Source organism: Microtus pennsylvanicus, chromosome 10 (genome assembly GCF_037038515.1).
Source record: "Microtus pennsylvanicus isolate mMicPen1 chromosome 10, mMicPen1.hap1, whole genome shotgun sequence".
Classification (NCBI taxonomy): Eukaryota; Metazoa; Chordata; class Mammalia; order Rodentia; family Cricetidae; genus Microtus; species Microtus pennsylvanicus.
In genome coordinates, this window is record NC_134588.1 from 70722403 (window position 1) to 70745778 (window position 23376).

Consider the following 23376-nt stretch of genomic DNA (forward strand, 5'->3'; position numbering starts at 1 on the left):
CTCTGGGTACATCTCCCTCTGACCTGCTCAGACGAATTCCCTGACCTGCCACAGTTAATAATTCCTCTAGACATCAGGACCGATCCAACTGGGCATGTTGTCAAGTGGTCAGCCAAAGTTGAAAGGTATCCACACGTAGGTGTCCCCTTCTTCACAGGCAGCACTCTCAATTTCAGTTCTGTCATGGAGATTAACCTAAAATCCTTAGAAACAGAGAGGTATCAGGGTAGGCTGGGGAGATTCTTAAGAAGTAGTATTTTATCGTATCAACCCATTTTTTTTTTTGTTCAAGGTAATACTTAGCAATTAGTCAAACAAGCCAAATATTAGCTAAAAACAAAGGTCTCCAGGTCCTTTTTAACCCATCAAATGACACTTGCTTTCTTAAGCATTGCTTAAGAGCCTGGGGCTGAAGCTCAGTTGTGGGGGGCCTGTTTTGCAACCCCCAGCACCACCTATTAAAACAGAAATGTATATAGATGTTTGCCTAAAAACAAATGTGTGTGTGTTTGATAACATGGCAGCATAGTTTATTAGTCTGAAAAATAATTTATGCACGCAAAGAGAAACTGGGAAAGACATGTCAACCTTAAACTCCCATGGATTGTCATGGGCCTTCGTCGTTTCATGCCCGGAACCTCCAATAACCTTTCTGGTGTTGACCTGGGATGACTGTATCCACAGTTCCTCAGGTGACACATCTCGCATCTGATCTAGACATCCGACACTGCCATTATGTCACCCTTAGCGTCCATGTTTGGCAACAAAACTAATGTCTGTGCGCTTTTCTTTTGGGGCCGCACTGGCAGCTGGTGACTCATTGTGGGAGTGTGGCTCAGTTCTCTAGGGGGCTGGGGAGCTGCGGTATCGTCAGGTACAGCCACTGACCAGAGGGGACTCCCTGCCTGCCTATTCGCTATGTATAGGACACCATCCCTGCTGGCGTTATTTTCTGTTGAACAGTGGGCCCAGGCAGAAGGATTGCTATGCCATTACTTGCGGCAACTGCCTTCCATAAATAAGATTGTTCAGTTAATATCACAAAGAGAAGAAAATGATGGTTGGGGTGCGCTAGGGTGACCACCTAAGCAACTGCTACCGAATCAAGTAGCTACTTCTATTGAAAGCTGGTTGATTAAAAGAAGGGTTTAATCAATACCACCGGTCTTATATGTTTTTATATTCGGTGTATCTGCTATAGTGCTTAGCACACAGTATATGCTGAATGTGTTCTGGCTGGAGTCATCAGTAAATGAGTGACTGGAAACAAACCATTCCCTTCCTTTTGTCCCTTCTCCAGAACTCTCCCAGGTTAAGTGTTGTTGTTGTTGTTGTTGTTGTTGTTGTTGTTGTTGTTGTTGTTGTTGTTGTTTTGAGACAGGGTTTCTCTCTGTAGCCCTGGCTCCCCTGAAATTCAATCTGTAGACCAGGTTGCCCTTGAACCCAGAGATCTGCCTGCCTCTGCCTCCCAAGTGCTGGGATCAAAGGTGTGGGCCACCACCAACTGGCCCAGAATTATTTTTAAACCAGCCAATGAGATGCTAGAGAAATGGTTTGACCATTAAGAATACCAGAGTTGGGTCCCCCGCACCCACTCTGGGCAGGACAATTGTTTGTAACCAGTTCCGGGGAGCCAGTGTCCTCTTCTGGCCTCCACAGGCACCTACATATGCACATACTAACCCCAGACATATATATATACACATAAAACTACATTTTTCTAATCTTTTAAAAACGTGAAAACTTTAAATAACAATAATAATAAAATGCTTGATACAAGTTCTGGAAACCTTGAGTCCAACCACTGAATCTCCGTTTGCTTGATAAAACAAAATAAGAGGAGCTGTTGTAATTAACATCACAATCCTGCTCAGCTGCAGCTCGTCCTCCAAAGCCTTCCATCCGCATCTGAAGCAGTAACGTTTTCCTAGATTGAAGTCGAAGCAAAGTTATTTCTAATAAACGATGGAAAGGCATAGTTGTCTTCGTGGCTTTTCTGTTTTGAAAAATGAGCCTTCAGTGACCTGTGGTCACAAAAATGTCGATGAAAATGTCATGGGAAAATATACCGTAAGTTATCAGTCTGGTCAACCCCCACGATCACGTTTAAACTGAGAAAGATTCCCCAAGCCCACGACCTTCCTTCCTAAGCACCAAGACCAGGAAGGCCCTGTTTCTCGCACCTTCCCACTTTCACAAACCTGCAACCCATGCTCTCTCTAGAACAATGGCTTGAGCTTATCTAAAGGCACACGTGTCTTTGTCAAGTGTTTCGGTGTGAGGCCATGCAGGGGAAAGGGAAAAGATGGGCACTGGCGGGAAGAAGGCTGCTTCGGATGTTATTTTTAACCAGAGCTTTCTGAGCCCAGGGAGTTCGAGCCAACAACTAAACACAGTACCGAAGGGTGTCACCGTAGTTGGTGTTCTTTCCTGAATCAACAGAACGTCTACTCTTTCTTTCCACCAGCAAGGTTCGGCTGTGTATTCATTTCCCAGGCTGTTTCAGACACCCTTGTTCACTCCACTTGAGCTCTCTATTTTTAGGGAAAGCACAAATCATTCCTGGCACCAGATGTTAGAAGTGCTGGATTTCATTCTCTGTTCTGTAATTCCTAGTGAGACGCTAAGAGAGGCTCAACCCCTTAAAGCCAATGTCCCGGCCCGGAAAGTACTTGGCTGCTGTATCAGATAAGACTAACTACTTAGTTGCCTGGGATTTTTTGTTTGTTTGTTTGTTTTTTACATTTGTAAACATTTATTCTCTTGAATTGAAAAAGGCTTGCATCAGCACATTGTACAGCCTTACAAAATTACACAGAAATTGAAAATAAGGTTCCTTGTTCATATGTTCCTTGTGCAATGAATCTTTGATGTCCAGTAATCCGCTGCAAACAATGAAAACAAAATTTAAACCACTTGAGAAGTTTTCGGCACTCGTCAAGTGCATTTCCTTGGGAGACAGCCTGGTTTCTTATCTTGAAAAAGGATGGGGCCTTAAGTGCAAGTTCTGAGATACGCTTTGTGAAGGAGCCTGGAGCATCCATAACTTCCACACGCTGCTTAGATGATGCCCCCTCCAGCAAACAGAAGCTCCATGTTCAAGACAACTCTGGATGCTAGTTGGCTCCACTGAGTCTGTAGTTAACCACCTCTGAGCACACAATCTTGTCTCTGGTTGGGCAACCTTGAGGTGTCTTTGCTTCGACAGGATGCTGTTTCCTCACCTTCTGCTTTGTCCTTTGCAGGGTACATCCCCAGCTATTTAGACAAAGATGAGCTGTGTGTCGTGTGTGGGGACAAAGCCACGGGGTACCACTACCGCTGCATCACCTGTGAAGGCTGTAAGGTAAGCGCCAGGGTCCCCAGCACAGACCACGGTGCAGCACCGTTCCTCTCCCAGAGAGCCACTGAACTCATCCAGGGCTCCACTGGTCCTCTTCATTTCTGATAAGCTCAAGATCTGAATTTTCCTTTTTCCTAATGTATAACTAGATGAAATTTTGCAGTAGGGTGGTGTTCCATTTGTTGTGTTTTTAAACAAACACGACATATTGATACTAATAACATTTACTTGAGTTTTAAAGCATATTTTTAATGTACGATCAACCCAATGCTCCACTGTCTCGCCTCCGATTTTATGCGCCCGTCTGAGAAGCCTGGGTTTGCTCCTCCACAGCCTTTTCTGCTGCAGATCTGCACGAGAATGCCACTTCTAAGGGTTCCATTAGGCAGAATCTTTGAAGCCACTTAGACTCAATTATGTTCCGGCATTTATTCAAAGTGGCTTTCCGCAGAGCCTGTAATAAATGGAGTCAGGTTGCCACTGGGTAATTTTGTGCTCTGCAAACCTTTCTTCAGGAGATTCTTGACAAAAACATACCAGTGCGTTCACTTCTCCAAAAGGAGCTTCGTCTGCCTACTTACAATCTTCGTCAGCAGAATGAAACTAAGCACTATGGAAAAGATCTTTGGGCCCATCAACCTAGGCTAGAAAACAAACATGAGGCTTAACCCAGTGTGGTGCCCACGCAGCTGGTGCTGTGTAAATGGGATGTATTGAAAAACCCAGGGAAGGACTTTGTATCTCCTTTAAAGTTTATGGTAAAACTTGTATTGAAGTTAAAGAAAAATAAACCCAGAACTTCCTCTTCCTCATCCTCTTCCTCTTCCCTTCCCGACCTTTTCCATCTTTCTTCCACACCCTCCTTGGCTTCCTTCCTGCTCTTCCCTTTAAACCCCATAATTAATGGGTTCCTTCCATTCACTCCACGGGGGGCTCCACTTCCCTCCTGGGAGATTGTCTATGCCGGTCCCCTATTTTTCACACCTAACATTATTAAGCACCTCAGTGATGCTGGGGCATCTCTGCAAGGGCAGCAAGCGTGGTCCTTTCTGGGGTCCTGGGGCCTCACCTGCCACACAATCAGTTGGAATGTGTGTGACGCTAGGCACTCTCCTTCTCCAGGATCCTTCTGATGCAGGATTTGCAGGTGGCAAGACTGGGCTAAAGGTCGTGTTGTTTCTATGGAAATAAGATTTTATGGAGTTTAAAAAGCTAATCACAAGTCCTGGTTGTTGTTTATTAATTAGGAGGTTTGCAGTTGCAGGCAGGCCTGCTCTTAAAAGTGTGGTTCCATTGCTTTGTTTGAAAGGAATAAGGCTAGCTTAGTCTGGTGCCTGGGGCCTGGAATTCCAGCATGACCTAGACTTCACAGCCTGTGTCTCAAGTCAGATCCTGTTTGTAGGTTGACCCCATCACAGACCCACAAAGGAACCTGGAAGGGACCAGAGGTTCTCAAGATTTCTTCATATGATGAAGAAGCAACTTGGGAAAGGTAGAAAGAGTTTTTCAAATGTAACACCATCTTCAAGAGTCTCGAGAGATGAAAAGGTCTCACCTCACAGTTCAGTCAAACCTACATTATATACAGACAGAATCTGTATTGTCCTAGCGACAGAGATTTTGAAGCTGTTACCTGCTGTGCTGTGTAACTCGTTACCCACTCGGCATTTTGTAGAAAGAAGGTTGGTGTTGCCCCAGTGCAGACTGTTCGTAAAGACAACTCCAAACACAACAGTTCCCTCTGAACACGGAACTGAGGTGGTACTCTCCTTTCATGCTGTCGCTGTGATAAGACTAGCAAAAAAGCAACGTATGGGAGGAAAGGATTTATTTAGCTTACACTTGCAGGTCACAAACCGTTATTGGAGGAGTCAGAGCGGGAACTTGAAGCAGAAACAGGGAGGAAGACCCCTTGCTGGCTTGTTCTAAGAAGCTGGCTTTCTTATACAGCCCAGGACCACCTACCCAGAGAGTGGTGCCACCTACAGTAAGCTAAGCCCTCCTACATCAATTAACAATCGAGACATGATAGCATGGCAGAATTGTCAGCGCAGCCCCACAATTGAGACTCCCTTGGTTGACTCTAAGTCATGTCGAAATGACAGTTAAAAATGGATAATAACATAAAGGTCCATGAGTGCGTGCGTGCGTGGTATTTCCCTAAAGAAGTGGGAGATCCCCTTGGAGATTTAGTCGAGAACTCTTTCAAAAATGTGTTTGTTAGATTAAAGTTTTATGAATGAGCAAGGAGACACTTTTTATAATATCTGCTCATTTAAATAACACAGCAAAACTATTTCCTTTTATACCAGGTGATCTGTTAAGGACATGAGACTTAGCGTGCCTGTGTGGATCGTGGTACACATTTGGAATCTGGAATCCTAGCATTTGGGGGACTAAGCAAGAAAGACTGCAAGTTCAAGGGCTTCCAGGGCTATCTAGAACGTTCCAAGCAAGGCCTGATTCAAAAAACAATAATATGGAACACAGCTCCTGTGTTGTAAGCTAAGTGACCACGTGATCTGCGGCAAGTGATTGAGCCCATCTAAGGCATAGTTTTGTAGTCTCCACAATGGTATTCTTAATAGCACCTCCCTAGTGAGGTTGTGGGGTAAAGGGATTATCTGCACACTGTCTGTGACCCTCACTGTCAGAGCTTACAGCCATTATGAGTTCCTCGACATTAAGAGTACAGTGGCCAGGACCTAGGACTTAAGTCTGTAGAGGTCCTAGGATCATGCCTTAAAGGCCCAGGACAGTGGTAAACTAACACCAGAGAGACTGAGAGAAGAGAGTCATGAGTTCAAACCCAGTCTACAATACACAGAAAGTTTCCTTACAAGCCAGCCTTGGCTACATAGCAAGACCCTATACCAAAATAAGTAACAGTCTTGAAAGTTATGTAAGTCAGCCAAAACTAGAATCTAACAGTGTTCTTCAGAAAAGAGGAAGCATTTTGACTCATGTGCCTGCAGACACTGGAGGGAAAGGAGGTTTTAGAAATAAAAACTCCAAGCTCAAATCTTCTGTTCTTAAAGTCCTGTTGTTTGAAAAATTGAGGGAGTCGGTCATGTACTGCTTGTTAGTTTCTTTTTTCTTTTCTTCCCCCTTCTTTTCAACTATTTTTGAAAATAGATTATTCTGTCATAGACTATGTCCTGGATAGTTTCCTCTCCCTCCCCTCCTCCCAGCTACCCCCACCTCCCATCATGCCTAGCTCCACTCTATTTCCTCTTAAAAATAAGAGCAGACCTTGAAAAGATGACAGTCAAACAGGACAAAAACAAGATACAATAAGACAAGTCGAAAGAGTTCATATCAAGGCTGGGCATGGCAGCCCAATAGGAATTAAAGAGTCCCAAGACCAGGGCAAAGAGTCAGAGGCAACCCCACTCCACGGTTAGGAGTCCCACAAAAACACCAAGCTAACAGCTTTAACGTATACACAGAGGACAAGTGTTTACCCATGCAGGCTGTGTCTGCTTCAGTCTGCGGACCCATGTGAGCCCTGCTTAGTTGCTTTGGTGAGCCATGTTCTCTTGGTGTCCTTCCCCTCTGACTCCTGCTGTCTTTGCTCCTCCTCTTCCATTGGTTCCCTGATTTTGTAGGGGAGGGACCTGATGAAGACCTATGATTTAGACTCTCTCTCTCTTCATTATGTCCAGCTGTGGTCTCTGTGCCTGCTCCCTCCCCATCTGCTGTTGGAGGAAGCTTCTATGTTGATGACTGGACAAGGCGCCGATCCATGAGGATAGCAGAATATCATTAAGAGTCATTAGGAGCCCCAGCACGTCTTGCAGGCAGGACAGATTATAGATGGAAGGTTTGTGACTGGGTTGGTGTCCAGGTCTCTCTTCGTGTAGTCTTCAGAGTACCGTCCCACAGAGACTAGAACTAGGGAGGAAGGCTCCATGCAAGCACCAGGTGGGCCTCTCTGTTCAATGAGCCCTGTGGATGTTGTCCTTGGTAATGGGCCCCTGCTGTCAGTTTTCAGAGAGTGACCCTCTGTCCTAGCATCAGCCTGGGCTGCTTAGGGATCTCCACAGGATCCCCTTGGCCAACAGCTCAACCAAATGTAACCCAGTCCCACCGCTGGGAGCCTTGCCTGGCTACAAAATATAGCCAGTTCAGACTCTGTATCGTCTGTTATTAGGAGTCCTCACTAGGGTCACCCTCATAGATTCTGGGAAGCTTCCACCACATTTGAGTTTCCACACTACCACTCCCCCCAGTGCTCCCCAATTCCAGCTGTCTCTCCCTGAACTCTCATCCTCTCCATCCCCCAACCCGATCCCTTATGCTCCTTTTCCCATCAGCCCTCAGTCCACCCACAAAATTTATTCTATTTTTCCTTCCCAGAGAGATCCATGCATCCCCCTAGAATCTTCTCTTTACCCATCCTCTCTGGATCTGTAGGTTGTAGCTTGGTTATCATTTACTTAACAGCTAATGCCCTCTTATGAGTGAGTGCATACCAGGTTTGTCTTTCTGGGTCTGGGTTACCTCACTCAGGATGATTTTTTTTCAAGTTCCATCCATTTGCCTGCAAATTTCATGATGCCATTTTTTAACCACTGGGTAATACTCTATTGTGCAAATGTACCACATTTTTTTATTCATTCCCCGGTTGAGGGTCATCTAGGTTGTTTCCAGTCTCTGGTTATTATGAATAAAGCCACAATGAACATGGTTGAGCACGTGTCCTTGTGGTAAGATGAAGTATCCTTTGGGTATAGGTCATGGTCATTTTAAGAGTCAAACAAGAGTTAAATGAAATCTCTAACTGGAATAAAGATAAATATTTAGTCGCCAAATAATTTTAAATGTTCTCAGTGTAAATTTCACTGTATGTGGTAGTAGGTCTCTTAAGGAAATATTCTTGCAAGTGTCGTTAAATAACTGTCAATCAAGTATCCTGCTGTTTTATCTCAGGATAAAGTAATAAAGATTTTCATTCACTTATCTTAGCTACATAATTATGATACTCCATGAAATAAATGTTATACCACTTTTAGTGTATAGAAACTTAAAAGCAAACACCCATCAGCTTCGTCTCCTTGAGTAAAAGCCACAACAGTGTAGACACTGCAGACCTGAAAAATCTCCCTCAGCACATTGGATTCACTTGCATCCACTTTCCTCTGTTTGAGGGTACAGATAAAGTTGGAGGCCCCAGGCCAGGCCAAGGGCCAGAACAGTTGATCTCATTTTAGGTAGACATAAAACTCCAGAGTTGTCTCGTTTCAAAAAAATATGAATCTGGTTTTTTTTGGGGGGGGGATCTTTCTTATTTAGGGTTTCTTTAGAAGAACCATTCAGAAAAGTCTTCATCCATCTTATTCCTGCAAATATGAAGGAAAATGCGTCATAGACAAAGTCACTCGCAACCAGTGCCAGGAATGTCGCTTTAAGAAATGCATCTATGTTGGCATGGCAACAGACTGTGAGTAGATGCTCTTCGTTTGCTTGATATTGAGGAGTGTTGACGGGAGGGGGCAGGGGGAAGGCTTGGTTCAAGATCCACAAAGAAAGAGAGAACCTTTGTGGACAGAGTCTGGCTCTCATACGCACCCCTCCCAACCTGCCTTGCTGAAGTGGGGGGAACATTGGTTTCCTTCTCCCTAACTTATCAATTCCCAACTTGCAAAGCAACCCGATGGTGTGGGGAGGGTGGTTAGGTCATCTCCGTGTGTGTGTGAAGGGTAGCCCTATTACCAAGCCTGTTTCATGCTACAGATGTCCATGTAGTATGAACATCTTGTTATAGACTTGTCCATGTAGCATGGTCACCTCTCACACACAGGCTTCATGTGCAGAGAGGTTTATAGGCCAGTCCTTGGGTCTTCAAAAACAAATGAACTAATCTGGTTGACATACTTTAGAGATGTGGTACTGGCAGAAAACATCACATACAAGAATTTTTTTAAAAACTTCAAAGTTGAATGTTCTCACATGAATCATCTCACGGTGGATTGCTTATTGTATTTTTAGCCAAAGGGGAAAAAAAATAGGTAAAGCTCTGCTTCCCACTTTTCTAAATACCATAGCCCTGGGGCCTCTCCTCCCAACCCAGGGATCTGCCGAAGTCACCTTAATTACCATAAAACAAAGAACTGTGCCTTTCAGAAGAGGCAGCCTCCCCTCTACCGGGAATCAGTCAGAATGATTTCCACAGCCATCCTGTTTATACATCAGAGGTTTTAAACATGAGTTACAAAGAAAAAACCAAACACGGGAAACAAAGAAAAGGCAATGAGAGCTTTCCTGACATAAGAAAAAGCAATCCCAGTTTATATTGGTGCCAGAGTGTGCTCCCTGAGAGAGTGAAAAAAAAATCTATGATTTCCTCATAGAGGAGAACTCTACGGAGAATGTTAAGAGATCTATTAGTATGTCAGGCTGGAAGTTCTGCCTGTCTGCCCTTTAGGTCCAGGGCATCCCTACCTCTAAAGGGTTTGGGCCATAGCTTGAACCCAAAAATGTATGTCACTGTTCCAAACCACTGTTATTTAAGTAGCCATTTCATTATTTTATTAAGTGTAAGGTGTGAGTAATTGTGGGGTTGAAGATGCTCAAGGCCCCTCTAAACAGGGTGGATATAAGCTTTGAGGTCTTTTTCTTGCGTCTGAGGTGTTTTAAAAGGTTCAAGTTTGCCGGGCGATGGTGGCGCACGCCTTTAATCCCAGCACTCGGGAGGCAGAGGTAGGGGGATCTCTGTGAGTTTGAGACCAGCCTGGTCTACAGAGCTAGTTCCAGGACATGCTCCAAAGCCACAGAGAAACCCTGTCTCGAAAAACCAAAAAAAAAAAAAAAGGTTCAAGTTTCTACGTATAAAACCTCTGCTCAGGGACAGCCAGATGTTTCATCAGGAAGAGGCACCTGCCACCAAGCCAGACACCCTAAACTCAATCCCTGTGACCTATATGATAAAAGGAGGGAGGGAAGGAGGGAGGGAGGGAGGGAGGGAGGGAGGGAAACTTCTGCCCAAGTCCCAGAACTACCACCAACCAGGGATGTGACTCCAGAGTTAAGCTTCATGTTTCTTGCTGGAGAAATCACCACCTACCGCACAGAACCAGGTCCAGTCTGTAACAGGTGTCAAATGCAACAGTGTGATCTGTTGGAAGCCTTTGGGCAATAAAGCTTGGAGCCTTGTGAGCCTTTAGGATGTGACCCTCACAGGACCACTTCATAGTTCCCATGTTAGCAGACACTCGTGTGACTAAGATTCAATCCTAGTGAGATCATCTGGGTTTGCTTGTGAATTAGCTGGGCGCCTTGCTTCTCTTCTTCTTGCTACCTCTGCCCTTGAATGGCCCAAGGAAAACCAGTTGTAGGAACTGAAGGCAAGCGTCCTGGGTCGTCCCTACGATGAACTTGATGTGTGACTTCAGGCGAGTCACAGCCTTGGGATCCGTTCCCCTCTCTACGAAAAGGGGAAGATGGACTAGATTCTTCTGTCTGAGGTCATCTAGAACCTGAGTCTTGGAGACGGGCAGATGCTGGGGTGAGAGCGCTGCCATGAAAGCAAAAGGCCCTGAGTTCTAACCTCCAGCACATAAGATCCGGCCATGGCCACACGTGCAGGTAGATTTGGGGGACTCACTGGCCAGGAGCCTAGCCTACGTGCACACTTCAGGTTCATTGAGAGGCCCTGCCTCAAAACATGTGAAGGGGAATAGGGGGAACACCTGGCGTACTTCTCCCTGGTCCCTCCCTCCTCCTCCCTCCCATCACTACTCCAGAAGGCTTCCTTAACTGGAAGTGCAGAAGCCCCCGGGATGAATGCAGATGGCAGCCGGGTTGATTTCTCAAGAAAGCCCAAAAGATTTCTCAAGTTTAAATCTCGCTGCTGCTGATTTTAGGGGCACAGCACTCTGTAGAGCTGATTTTAGGGGCACTGCATTCTGTAGAGCTGATTTTAGGGGCACTGCACTCTGTAGAGCTGAGTTCCTGGTGCCCAGGTTCCTTCTAGCTCTATTTTGGAAAGTTGGTCTGGGCACTGAGAGCTTGACACTGGACCCATATCAGGCAGTGGTTAATCAGAGGCAGTTTGTCTAGTGTGGACCTCTAAGGCAATGGTTCTCAACCCGAGGGTCACAACCCCTTTGGGACCAAATGACCTTTTCACAGGGGTCACCTAAGACCATCGGAAAACACAGATAATCACATTATGACTAATAACAGTAACAAAATTACTGTTATGAAGTACAACAAAATAAGTTTATGGTTGGGGGTCAGCATGAGGTTTTGTATTAAAGGTTTGCCGCTTTAGGGAGGTTGAGAACCACTGCTCTAAGCCATTAAGCCCATGGCCCCCAGGCTCAGAACCTACAGTCTGCTCCACGTTCTGTATTATCATAGGGTCCCTCTCCCCTGTCCCCCCATAGTGGTGCTGGATGACAGCAAGAGACTAGCCAAGCGGAAGCTGATAGAGGAGAACCGTGAGAAGAGACGGCGGGAAGAGCTGCAGAAATCCATTGGGCACAAACCCGAGCCCACCGATGAGGAGTGGGAGCTCATCAAGACAGTCACCGAGGCCCACGTGGCCACCAATGCCCAGGGCAGCCACTGGAAGCAGAAGCGGAAATTTCTGGTAAGCTTCCTTGCCAGGCTCACTATCCCTGTATGCTTCCATTTTGCCTTGGTTTAAGGGTCCTCTGCACCCTGCTGCCATTAGTGGCCCCATTTCCCTTTGGGCAAGTGCAACTTAGAGAGGCCAGGAGCCGGAGCCAGGGTCGTGCTGGCCAGAAGGGGCAGGGATGGGGCTGCAGAGGCAATGGTACAGATGAGCATTCTCTGGAGCCCGGAGCAGCTTCCCAGGCTTCCGACCTCGGGGTGCTTTTCCTGTTAACGAGGCCAGGGCTGGAACGACTCCTCAGGCAATTCTGGTACCTGCTGGCTTACTCTTCTCCTGCCCACCTCTGCCAGATTCCCAGAGCACATACTCAACCACCGAGGCTAATCCACACACATACCCCCTTCAGCAGAATCTCGAGGAGGAAGGGGCTCAGACTACAGATCTAAGTTGTTGTTGTTGTTGTTTGTTTATTTTTATTTTTGATATATTTTTTCATGATTTTATTATTATTGTTTTACAACCAGACCACAGTTTCCCGTCCCTCCCCGTGGATCTAATTTTTTTTTCCTGTCAAAGTAGAAATGCTTATCTGGGAATAAAGCTTGGGTCTAGGAGCCAGGGAATAAGAGTATAGCAATGGGGAAGGTACAGAGAGACAAGGCAGAGCTTTTCAGATCTATGGATGCTTATTGGGTTTTCAGTGAAAGCCCTCACCATCCATTTCTCAACTAGACTTCCTAGTACTCCGAGGTTGCTGGAGGGAGCTGCTATCCCCATTTGGCAGATACAAAAACTAAACCCAAGGTCATCTACGGATGCTAAGCCAGGCCCCAAGTCGTCTGGTCCAAGTCACCCCACCTACCTCATCAAACAACCTGCTGTAGCCAGTATCTGGCCACCTCAGAGACGGGCTCTGCTCTCAGTGTTTGATATAAAGGCTCCTGTGAGCGCCTTGCAGGCAGCAGAGCCTGTGGGTCTGACTGCACATCAGAGTTTCTCTCTCTGCACATGAAGATTTCACGGCGGAATTACCTGTGTGCTGCAACCACAGCATTACAATGCAGTGGTCTGAGGCTTCGGTCATAACTACGTAGAATGCCAAGGCAGGAAGACGGCGAGTTGAAGGCCTGCTTGAGCTATACCAGTCCAGCCTAGGCAACTTAATAAGACCCTATCTCAAAAGTAAAATCAAAGAGCGAACCACAAATAACAGTCGTAAAGGGAATTTCGGAGGGGGAAGGCTACGTGTAATCCACCTATCCTAAAAACAAATCCTCTCACTGTCACCGTGAGCAGATACTGGCACACATCAGTGTGCTTTGTTGATGGTCTCTATAACAGTAACCAAACACTCAAGGGATGCTTATGCTATTCCAGATTCCAGCCTAAGCTCTCCGAGTCCTCCCCGTCCCTCCCTATACCAACCCTATAGGCAGAGACAGAGAACAGCTCTATTTACAGGAGAGAGATGTGTGGGAGACTTATGGGGCCTCCCACAGCTAGAGCATGGACAGAACATGCAGTCAGGGCTGTCCGATTTCCTGCCTACCACCTGCATTGCCTTACAAGAGGTCTTGGGAGGGCAGCGTCCTGCTGCCTCACCTTCGGGCCCACCCTGGCTTGCCTGTCCGGAAATTAAGTTGCACTAATTCTGGATCCACAGACCAATCTAAACCCATGTATCTAGAACATATCAGTTCTAGCATGCCCCCAGGCCTAAGTCTACCCTTTTCTCAGACATGCGGGCCCCTGCTGGGCCTGGTGCTGCTTCTGATTTCAAGTAGTCCCCATGAAGTAGAATTTGAGCTGAATGCTGAGTCAGGTAGAGAAGTCAGGGCCCATGCTGCACTTCTGGAGTGTTTTATGCTTTTACTTTTTCACCCCTAGGTGGGGGTGAATCCAACTAAGCCTGTTTCTGTCATCACTGAAGTTTCTTTTCAGAGTCTAAAGATTTATCCTTTTAAGTTGTGCATATGTATGTGTGTTTATAGGTGCTTGTGTATCTCTGTAGGGATATGTGGTGTATGCATGTGTGTCTGTGTGGAGATATGTGTGTGTGCATGTGTGTCTGTGTGGAAATATGTGTGTGTGTGCATGTGTGTCTGTGTGGGGTTATGTGTGTGTGCATGTGTGTCTGTGTGGGAATATGTGTGTGTGTGCATGTGTGTCTGTGTGGGGATATGTGTGTGTGCATGTGTGTCTGTGTGGGGATGTGTGTGTGTGTGCATGTGTGTCTGTGTGGGGATATGTGTGTGTGTGCATGTGTGTCTGTGTGGAGATATGTGTGTGTGTGCATGTGTGTCTGTGTGGGGATATGTGTGTGTGCATGTGTGTCTGTGTGGGGATATGTGTGTGTGTGCATGTGTGTCTGTGTGGGGATATGTGTGTATGCATGTGTGTCTGTGTGGGGATATGTGTGTGTGCATGTGTGTCTGTGTGGGGATATGTGTGTGTGTGCATGTGTGTCTGTGTGGGGATATGTGTGTGTGCATGTGTGTCTGTGTGGGGATATGTGTGTGTATGCATGTGTGTCTGTGTGGGGATATGTGTGTATGCATGTGTGTCTGTGTGGGGATATGTGTGTGTGCATGTGTGTCTGTGTGGGGATATGTGTGTGTGCATGTGTGTCTGTGTGGGGATATGTGTGTGTGTGCATGTGTGTCTGTGTGGGGATATGTGTGTATGCATGTGTGTCTGTGTGGGGATATGTGTGTGTGCATGTGTGTCTGTGTGGGGATATGTGTGTGTGTGCATGTGTGTCTGTGTGGAGATGTGTGTGTGTGCATGTGTGTCTGTGTGGGGATATGTGTGTGTGCATGTGTGTCTGTGTGGGGATATGTGTGTGTGTGCATGTGTGTCTGTGTGGGGATATGTGTGTGTGCATGTGTGTCTGTGTGGGGATATGTGTGTGTGCATGTGTGTCTGTGTGGGGATATGTGTGTGTATGCATGTGTGTCTGTGTGGAGATATGTGTGTGTGTGCATGTGTGTCTGTGTGGAGATATGTGTGTGTGTGCATGTGTGTCTGTGTGGGGATATGTGTGTGTGCATGTGTGTCTGTGTGGAGATATGTGTGTGTGTGCATGTGTGTCTGTGTGGAGATATGTGTGTGTGTGCATGTGTGTCTGTGTGGAGATATGTGTGTGTGTGCATGTGTGTCTGTGTGGGGATATGTGTGTGTGCATGTGTGTCTGTGTGGGGATATGTGTGTGTGTGCATGTGTGTCTGTGTGGAGATATGTGTGTGTGTGCATGTGTGTCTGTGTGGGGATATGTGTGTGTGCATGTGTGTCTGTGTGGGGATATGTGTGTGTGTGCATGTGTGTCTGTGTGGAGATATGTGTGTGTGCATGTGTGTCTGTGTGGGGATATGTGTGTGTGTGTGCATGTGTGTCTGTGTGGAGATATGTGTGTGTGCATGTGTGTCTGTGTGGGGATATGTGTGTGTATGCATGTGTGTCTGTGTGGGGATATGTGTGTGTGTGCATGTGTGTCTGTGTGGGGATATGTGTGTGTGTGCATGTGTGTCTGTGTGGGGATATGTGTGTATGCATGTGTGTCTGTGTGGGGATATGTGTGTGTGCATGTGTGTCTGTGTGGGGATATGTGTGTGTGTGCATGTGTGTCTGTGTGGAGATGTGTGTGTGTGCATGTGTGTCTGTGTGGGGATATGTGTGTGTGCATGTGTGTCTGTGTGGGGATATGTGTGTGTGCATGTGTGTCTGTGTGGGGATATGTGTGTGTGCATGTGTGTCTGTGTGGGGATATGTGTGTGTGCATGTGTGTCTGTGTGGGGATATGTGTGTGTGTGCATGTGTGTCTGTGTGGAGATATGTGTGTGTGTGCATGTGTGTCTGTGTGGAGATATGTGTGTGTGTGCATGTGTGTCTGTGTGGGGATATGTGTGTGTGCATGTGTGTCTGTGTGGAGATATGTGTGTGTGTGCATGTGTGTCTGTGTGGAGATATGTGTGTGTGTGCATGTGTGTCTGTGTGGAGATATGTGTGTGTGTGCATGTGTGTCTGTGTGGGGATATGTGTGTGTGTGCATGTGTGTCTGTGTGGAGATATGTGTGTGTGTGCATGTGTGTCTGTGTGGGGATATGTGTGTGTGCATGTGTGTCTGTGTGGGGATATGTGTGTGTGTGCATGTGTGTCTGTGTGGGGATATGTGTGTGTGTGCATGTGTGTCTGTGTGGGGATATGTGTGTGTGCATGTGTGTCTGTGTGGGGATATGTGTGTGTGCATGTGTGTCTGTGTGGGGATATGTGTGTGTGTGCATGTGTGTCTGTGTGGAGATATGTGTGTGTGTGCATGTGTGTCTGTGTGGGGATATGTGTGTGTGCATGTGTGTCTGTGTGGGGATATGTGTGTGTGTGCATGTGTGTCTGTGTGGAGATATGTGTGTGTGCATGTGTGTCTGTGTGGGGATATGTGTGTGTGTGTGCATGTGTGTCTGTGTGGAGATATGTGTGTGTATGCATGTGTATCTGTGTGAGGATATGTGTGTGCGGGTGCAGATGTCCCAGAGACCAGCCCAAGATCTTCTGTTTCGTTTAAGACGTATCCATTGGGAATAACAGTAGGCCTGCCTTCAAGCTATTGCTTGAGTTCTCATCCTGGCGTCCTTCAGTGAGAGGCTATGACAAGAATAAGCTAAATAAACCCTTTACTCCATTGCTTTTGGCGAGGGTATTTACCACAGCCACAGAAAACAAACTAGAACAATATTCATATCCATGAACCAAAAGTTTGCCACAGGCAGAAGGGACATTTTAGGGCTTGCGTTTCCTGCATGGCTGATGTGAGCTTTTTGCATTTAGAGCACTGTTTCATTGGTTTTGTGTGCTGATGCTCCCCCCTTGTTCTGGATGAGGATGTGAAGAGTCTCGTGGCCTTCGTATGGCAGCCGTGAGGGATTGAGAACCATGTGCAGTCATGGGAGCCACACAATTCCTTTACCAGGAACGAGTCTCTGATCCCCAAAAGGAGCTGCTTCCTCACGTGTCCCCTAGGGACAGGCTCCGACTAAGTCACACAGAGATGGTGGGGCTGATCTGGTTTTCAGATCTGCATTTTCCATCTGAGAAAATGAGAGTGTTTGGCAAATGAGGAACTTCTGCAAAATCCCTGTCATGTCACGAACCTGAAACCATGCTGTCCAACCACATCCAAAAGCTTTCACATTGTGTTGTTTTTGTGCTTTTCTTCCTTCTACTTCCATCTCCGGGGTTACGGAAATGTTCTCGACAGTGTAGGCACTCTCATGGAAAGCGGAAGTGGGCCGAGGAGGGGGGTTTCTTTCTACCCTCTCGGTGGCACAGAACCCACGCCCACTGCAGCCTGCCGTGTACATGGTCGTTGTCTGGTGACCCTGTGACACTCTTCTCTCTAGTTCCCTCAAGAGGTGCAGCTGGTAGGCTTTCTGGACAAGAATGAAGTGTAACCTTTAGAGAGTCAGGACGGACCTACCCTATTTCTCCCCCAGTGGAATCACTGCCTAATGGCACATTCTCAGCTCTACAGTGTCCGAGGGGCCACAGACTGGGGAGTCAGATAGGTCCATTTGTGGTCTGTGTGGTCAGATCATACAGTCTGTCACCCCAAATCAGAAGCAGGCGGGAGAGCCTAGCTGTATGGAAACCGACAATGGAGCCTGGGTCTAATCCTTCCTAATTGGGCAACCTTGAGTAAGTTATGCTACACACACACATGCACACGCGTACACACACACACACACACACACCTACAGTTCATTTGCCTAGTAACCATCTCAAATGGTGCAAAACTGATGACCGTAAAGGATACAGTGGTGCCTGGCATCTCCCCACCCCTTACCACGCTCACCATCCCAGGAAGTATGAGCCTGGAGTCGCATCCAAGGCCACAAGACCCCGAATGTGTCAGGGTCCTTCTACACGGCTTTGTAACGGTGTGAGCAGACTCATCCACCTGGCCGAATCCCACTCTGCCAGTGCCAGAGAGCTGCCAGGCTAAGCTGAGACGTCCTTGGCTTCCTGCCAGCCAACCGGCCACATCTCCTACTTACCTCAAACAATGCTAAGGAAACCTCAACACAGAGAGCCAGCTGGCAGAGGGCTGTGTAACTCCTACTTCCCCAGTGCTGAGCGGAAACTAATGCCCACACACACACCTGAACCACTCTGCGTTTCTGAGCCTGTGTCCAGTGCATCCTCGTAAGTTCTCCACTTCTGTCTGTTTGACTGCGAGCCCATACCGCAGCCCGCCTCAGCATGCCCGAACCACCACTGTCACCAGTTGCTTCTCCCTCTGGCTCACCCCTTCCCCAGCCCAGTAACCATCCCTCTGTTTTATCAGGCCTCGGTCCTGTTTATAGTCCTTGGTTAAGCATTGCGACTTTATTTTTCTTACAACACACTCCTAAAACTCCATGTGCTGAGATCCCTGGAGCTCACTGGCCAGCCTAACTCAATCGGTGAGCTCCCCATTCACTGAGAGACCTTGTCTCGAAAAATAATGTGGGGGTGGAGTTATGACTCAGCAGCTAAGAAAACCGGCTGCTCTTTTAGAGGGTCTAGCTCAGATCTCAGCACCCGTGTGGTGGCTTAAAATCATCTGTAGCTCCAGTCCCAGGGGACTCTAATTAATATGTTATTCTGGCTTCTACAGGCACCAGGAACACACATAGTGCACATATACATGCAGACAAACATCCACAAACATGAAATAAAAATATCAATTTTAAATTTAAATTCCTCGTGATAATCATCATCGTTGTCTAGAAAACAACTGAAGACACCTGACATCAACCTCTGGCTTCTGTGTGTCCACATATACACATGACATATACCAGTGCATATGCACACACACACAAACACACACACACAATCATATGCATGAGTACATATATATATATATATATATATATACACACACAATAAATATATTGTTTCTGAGATGTTCCTACATGTATGTACACATATGTGTGTATTATGTATGTATATGTGCTTGTGTGTGTAAGTGTATATATATAATATCAGTGTGCTTCACTGAGACCTCCCTACCATGGTCCCATGTATCCATGCTCATTTTGGCAGCTGGTCTTCAGGACAGGCTTGTGAAAAACACAGGGAAACAAGAGCAGCCTCCAGATCGGGGCAAGAAGGGATTATCCAAGCCAGCAAGATTCTCAGGATGCAGGGGAAAGTGCCCCCCAAAGAGGCCTGATGGACACTTTCCCTCAACTCAGGCAAGGACACGAAGTAGGACAGGGATTTGTACACGTCATCGTTCCATCTACCCTCTCTGTGTTCAGAAAAGCCATGCCGCTGGTTAATCCCGAATGTCACCATTCACTAGGAAAACATGGCAGAGCCCCATTCCATCCCTTCGCTACCACCAAAACAATACAATGGAAAAGACACAATGATCATAAGAGGTCAGCACTGCCCACATTTCTGTGAACTCACACATTCCACAATCCTTCCCCAGGCTTGCAGGGACTGGCTACCCCTAAGGCCCCTAAAATACTGGCACCTTGAGGGTAAAGGTTAGCTGCTGTCCTATGAGATATGACCACTAAGAGGGTGCAGGAGAAAGATCGCTGTTGCAGTGCCCCAAGCTGAACTTGCCTTTTGACAGTCTGGCATCCTCAGGGGGGCCCCCCCGACTACCAGCAGCAACACCTCCCCTGACCTCTGCAGAAACGCAGGTTCTCAGTCCCACCTGGCTCTGGATCCGAAGATGGGGAATAAGGCCTAGAAATCTGGAGGGCAGTGAGGTTTGGAGCCCCAAAGTCCTGCCTCGGGGCTATGGGCACTGTTGTCGTAACTCCTCCACAGAGTCCTGCCGCTGGGAAGACCGTCTGTCTCTAGGCATCAGAAAGTGTACAGAGGTTGTAGACATGCTTCCCTTGCCTGCTTTTGGGCTTTTCCCAAGGCCCGGACTTCTGTGAGACATGTGGGATAAAGAAGTAGAGGCTGGTATCCATGTCCTGCATAAATGGTGGTTATTAGTGTCACAGAGACAAGAAAGGGCAGTGGAGAGGCTGTCCTCACAGAAAGTACAGGGACAGCACAAGATACCCTAAAGGGAGTGACAGAACACTGAGGACCTGCGTGGCTTGTGGATGTAGGGATGTCAACCATGCACGGGTCACCTGGGGCCAGGCTGACACCGTACTTCTGAACAGTTGGGTCCAAGGTGGACCTGAGAACACCCCCATGTGACAGCCATCCTATTGTCCACGCTGAGAAGCTCAGCCTTGGACTGCCTCTGAGCGAGCAGACAGCAAAGAAGAACTCTGGGGACATCAAACATAAACAGATGTCCCACCCTGTCCTAAGGTTTGCTCGGTTTATACAATTCCGTTTTCCTACCTAGTCTGCTAAGGGATAGTCACCCTCGGTGGTCACCCGAGACCACCATCTCAAACTGGAGTCCACGAGACCCAAGGGAAAGGAGCCTGAGCTCCAGGCACTGAGGCAGAAGCAAGAACGGGAACCCTAGAGTTTGTTGGGGCTCACCCCTCCTGCCCCTCCATTACCGTCCTCACTGCGCTCATTTTCCCAGCACAACCCCAGAACATAGCGGTGTTCCAAATGTGCCATCCCAGGAAACTGGATTCCCACCACCAGGCCTGAGTGTGACTCCTTGTGCCAACACACAACCCAGATCCCTACCCTACTTCCTTCCTCCTCCCCCTCCTCCCCCCTGCCTTCCCTCTCTCCTCCCCCAGCCCCTTCTCCTCCCTCAACAAGCCTGTGAGCATTATCCCTAGCGGCCTACAGCCAAGGCATTTGCTCAAAGGCATTAGCGATGTGAAAGTTCCAGGGGAACTGGAAGTGACAGGGCTTGTTTCCCTGCGGTAAGGGGGCTATGATCAACCAAGGTTTCTTCAGCTTTACTGAAACTGTTCTCACTTCTCCTCCTCAGCCGGAAGACATTGGACAAGCACCCATCGTGAATGCCCCAGAAGGTGGCAAGGTTGACCTGGAAGCCTTCAGCCATTTCACAAAAATCATCACACCAGCAATCACCAGAGTGGTGGATTTTGCCAAAAAGTTGCCCATGTTTTGTGAGGTGAGGAAATGGCTCTTCCTTCTGGCCACTTTTCATGATAGTTCATTGGTTACCAAAAGTGTGGGGTGTCGTTTAACAGTAATCAGCCAAGCTTCATGGTAGGACCGCAGAGTCCGTGGAAAATGAGAACGCCGGCAGGGTTGCAGCTCAGTGGGAGAGCACTTGCATTGTATGCACGGCTCAGGATCTATCCCCAGGACTGTCAGAAGAAAAGAAAGGCTGATCCTCCGATTGTGCCTTCTCTCTTCAGCCATCATTGTATATAAGAGAGAGAGAGAGAGAGAGAGAGAGAGAGAGAGAGAGAGAGAGAGAGCTTGTGCAAGAATGAATTGGCTTACTGAGTAGGTTGCCAAGGCTTGAACTTACATCTATACCCCTTCTATGGCCATGCAGTCAATTCTTAATCCAAAAGAACAGAGGTCAAATGGCCCCCAAAGCTCAAGGCTCTCAGTGTCTCTGTAGTGCTTCCGTCTTTCCTCAAAGCTCATTCCCTTGCCCTCATCCACCACAGCCATGCTTTCCCTCAGAGACACTTCCTCCCTCCCCTTAGCACATCTCCTGCATCACGTCAGCCGACCCCATTTTGACAGCCCCAGCTTGCGGCAGGTGAGCACCGAGCACCGCAGGGTGTGGGCAAGAATCTGAATCTTATGTGTTGGCGTCTTCTGGCCTGAGTCACATCATCCTGAAAATGACATTTGCAGCGTTATCTCTTAGGAAACTTGGGATGCTCAGACAGGACCACACATATAAAATGTCATCCTGCCGGGCGGTGATGGCACACTCCTTAATCCCAGCACTCGGGAGGCAGAGGCAAGCGGATCTCTGTGAGTTCGAGACCAGCCTGGTCTACAAGAGCTAGTTCCTGGTCAGGCTCCAAAGCTACAGAGAAACCCTGTCTAGAAAAAAAATAAAAATAAAAAATAAAAACAAGCAAACAAACTTTGGGGGAGGGAGGAGAAAGAGATTATTTGACTTACACTTCTAGGTCATACACTTCTGTTCCATCATTGCGGAAAGCCAGTGCAGGAGCTTGAGTGTGTGTGTGTGTGTGTGTGTGTGTGTGTGTGTGTGTGTGTAATACAAAAATCTACTAATACACCAAGAACCTGCTTTCTACTTACAAAACCGCTCTTTATCATTTTATTAGAGAAATGGGCCCAACAATAAGGGTGCATCTCATGAGCACAGTACAGCGACCCCCTTCATAAGCCTGAGAGAGACACTGACCTAATTATTCTCAATGGCAATATATCATTTAAAAATACTTTTACAAGAGGACTTTGATGGTCACATGGCATTCCAAAAATCTGTCCTACCATCATGTAGGCTCATTCTCATTGGTTCGTCCTTTCGTTTCCATTTTTCACAAGAAAACTAGCCACGGCGAACTTTCTGGTGACTCTGCCCTTCTCACAGCCCTCATTCCTACGGGTGGGTCTCAAGTATGCTGCTGAAGGATCAGAGAGTTCTCTTACCTCTTTAAGGTTTCCAGCATGTGCCTGTCTACCGGGAGTCTCCTGTCTCCCCTCGTTCTTACTGACACTCTGTCCCTTGCCCTTTTCATCTATTGGGTTGGTTGTCTGTTCTTTGCTCTCCTCTCTCTTCCTCTTTCTCTATCTTTTCCTCCCTCCTTCCCTCTCCCCTGCCACTGTGTGTGTGTGTTTATGTGTGTTGGCTACAGCCACATCAAGCTAGCCCACCAGACACACAACAAGTATTCTTCCAATTTTAATGTTAGCTTTTTAATATAAGATTTGTATAAATCACTCAAGAGATATTTGAGATAATTTATAAAGAATAAAAGGAAGAAAACTCTACCTCCACCCACAGCAGCCAATGTGCACTTCATTCAATGGCGTGGGTAAAAAGCTGCTTGGGACTCTCCAATACAGGGCTGTCGCAAGCCTACCTTTCCAAAGTTCCTGTGAGAAATGTAACATGCTTCACCATCAGAATCCCATCTCTTTCAATGTGGTTATGTTTTCATCTCAAATTTCCTGAAGAAATAGAAGAAGAAGAAGAAGAAGAAGAAGAAGAAGAAGAGAAGAAGAAGAAGAAGAAGAAGAAGAAGAAGAAGAAGAAGAAGAAGAAGAGGGAGAGGGAGAGGGGAAAAGGAAGAGGAGGAGGAGGGGGAGGAGAAGGAGGAAAAGGAGAAGAGGAGGAGGAGGAGGAGGAGGGGAGGAGGAGGAGGAGAAGGAGAAGAAGGAAGAAGAAGAAGAAGAAGAAGAAGAAGAAGAAGAAGAAGAAGAAGAAGAAGAAGAAGAAGAAGAAGAAGAAGAAGAAGAAGAAGAAGAAGAAGAAGAAGCAGCAGCAGCAGCAGCAGCAGCAGCAGCCTTGCTCTTGCTCAGGGTCATCCAGGCTTCTGCTAGACTTTAACCCTCTCAGAAG

The 23376-nt window shown here is 47.1% G+C and overlaps 1 protein-coding gene across 8 annotated transcripts in view; it reads left to right on the forward strand.

The window, feature by feature from the left end:
* Thrb (thyroid hormone receptor beta) overlaps nt 1–23376 on the forward strand; it is a 326862-nt gene that overhangs the window by 292591 nt on the left and 10895 nt on the right. For all 8 annotated transcript variants that reach the window (XM_075988643.1, XM_075988637.1, XM_075988642.1 and 5 more), the window contains 4 exons: nt 3246–3346; nt 8639–8786; nt 11734–11939; nt 20839–20985. In XM_075988643.1, coding sequence (XP_075844758.1) covers nt 3246–3346; nt 8639–8786; nt 11734–11939; nt 20839–20985 — 602 coding nt within the window. The remainder of the gene's footprint in view (nt 1–3245; nt 3347–8638; nt 8787–11733; nt 11940–20838; nt 20986–23376) is intronic.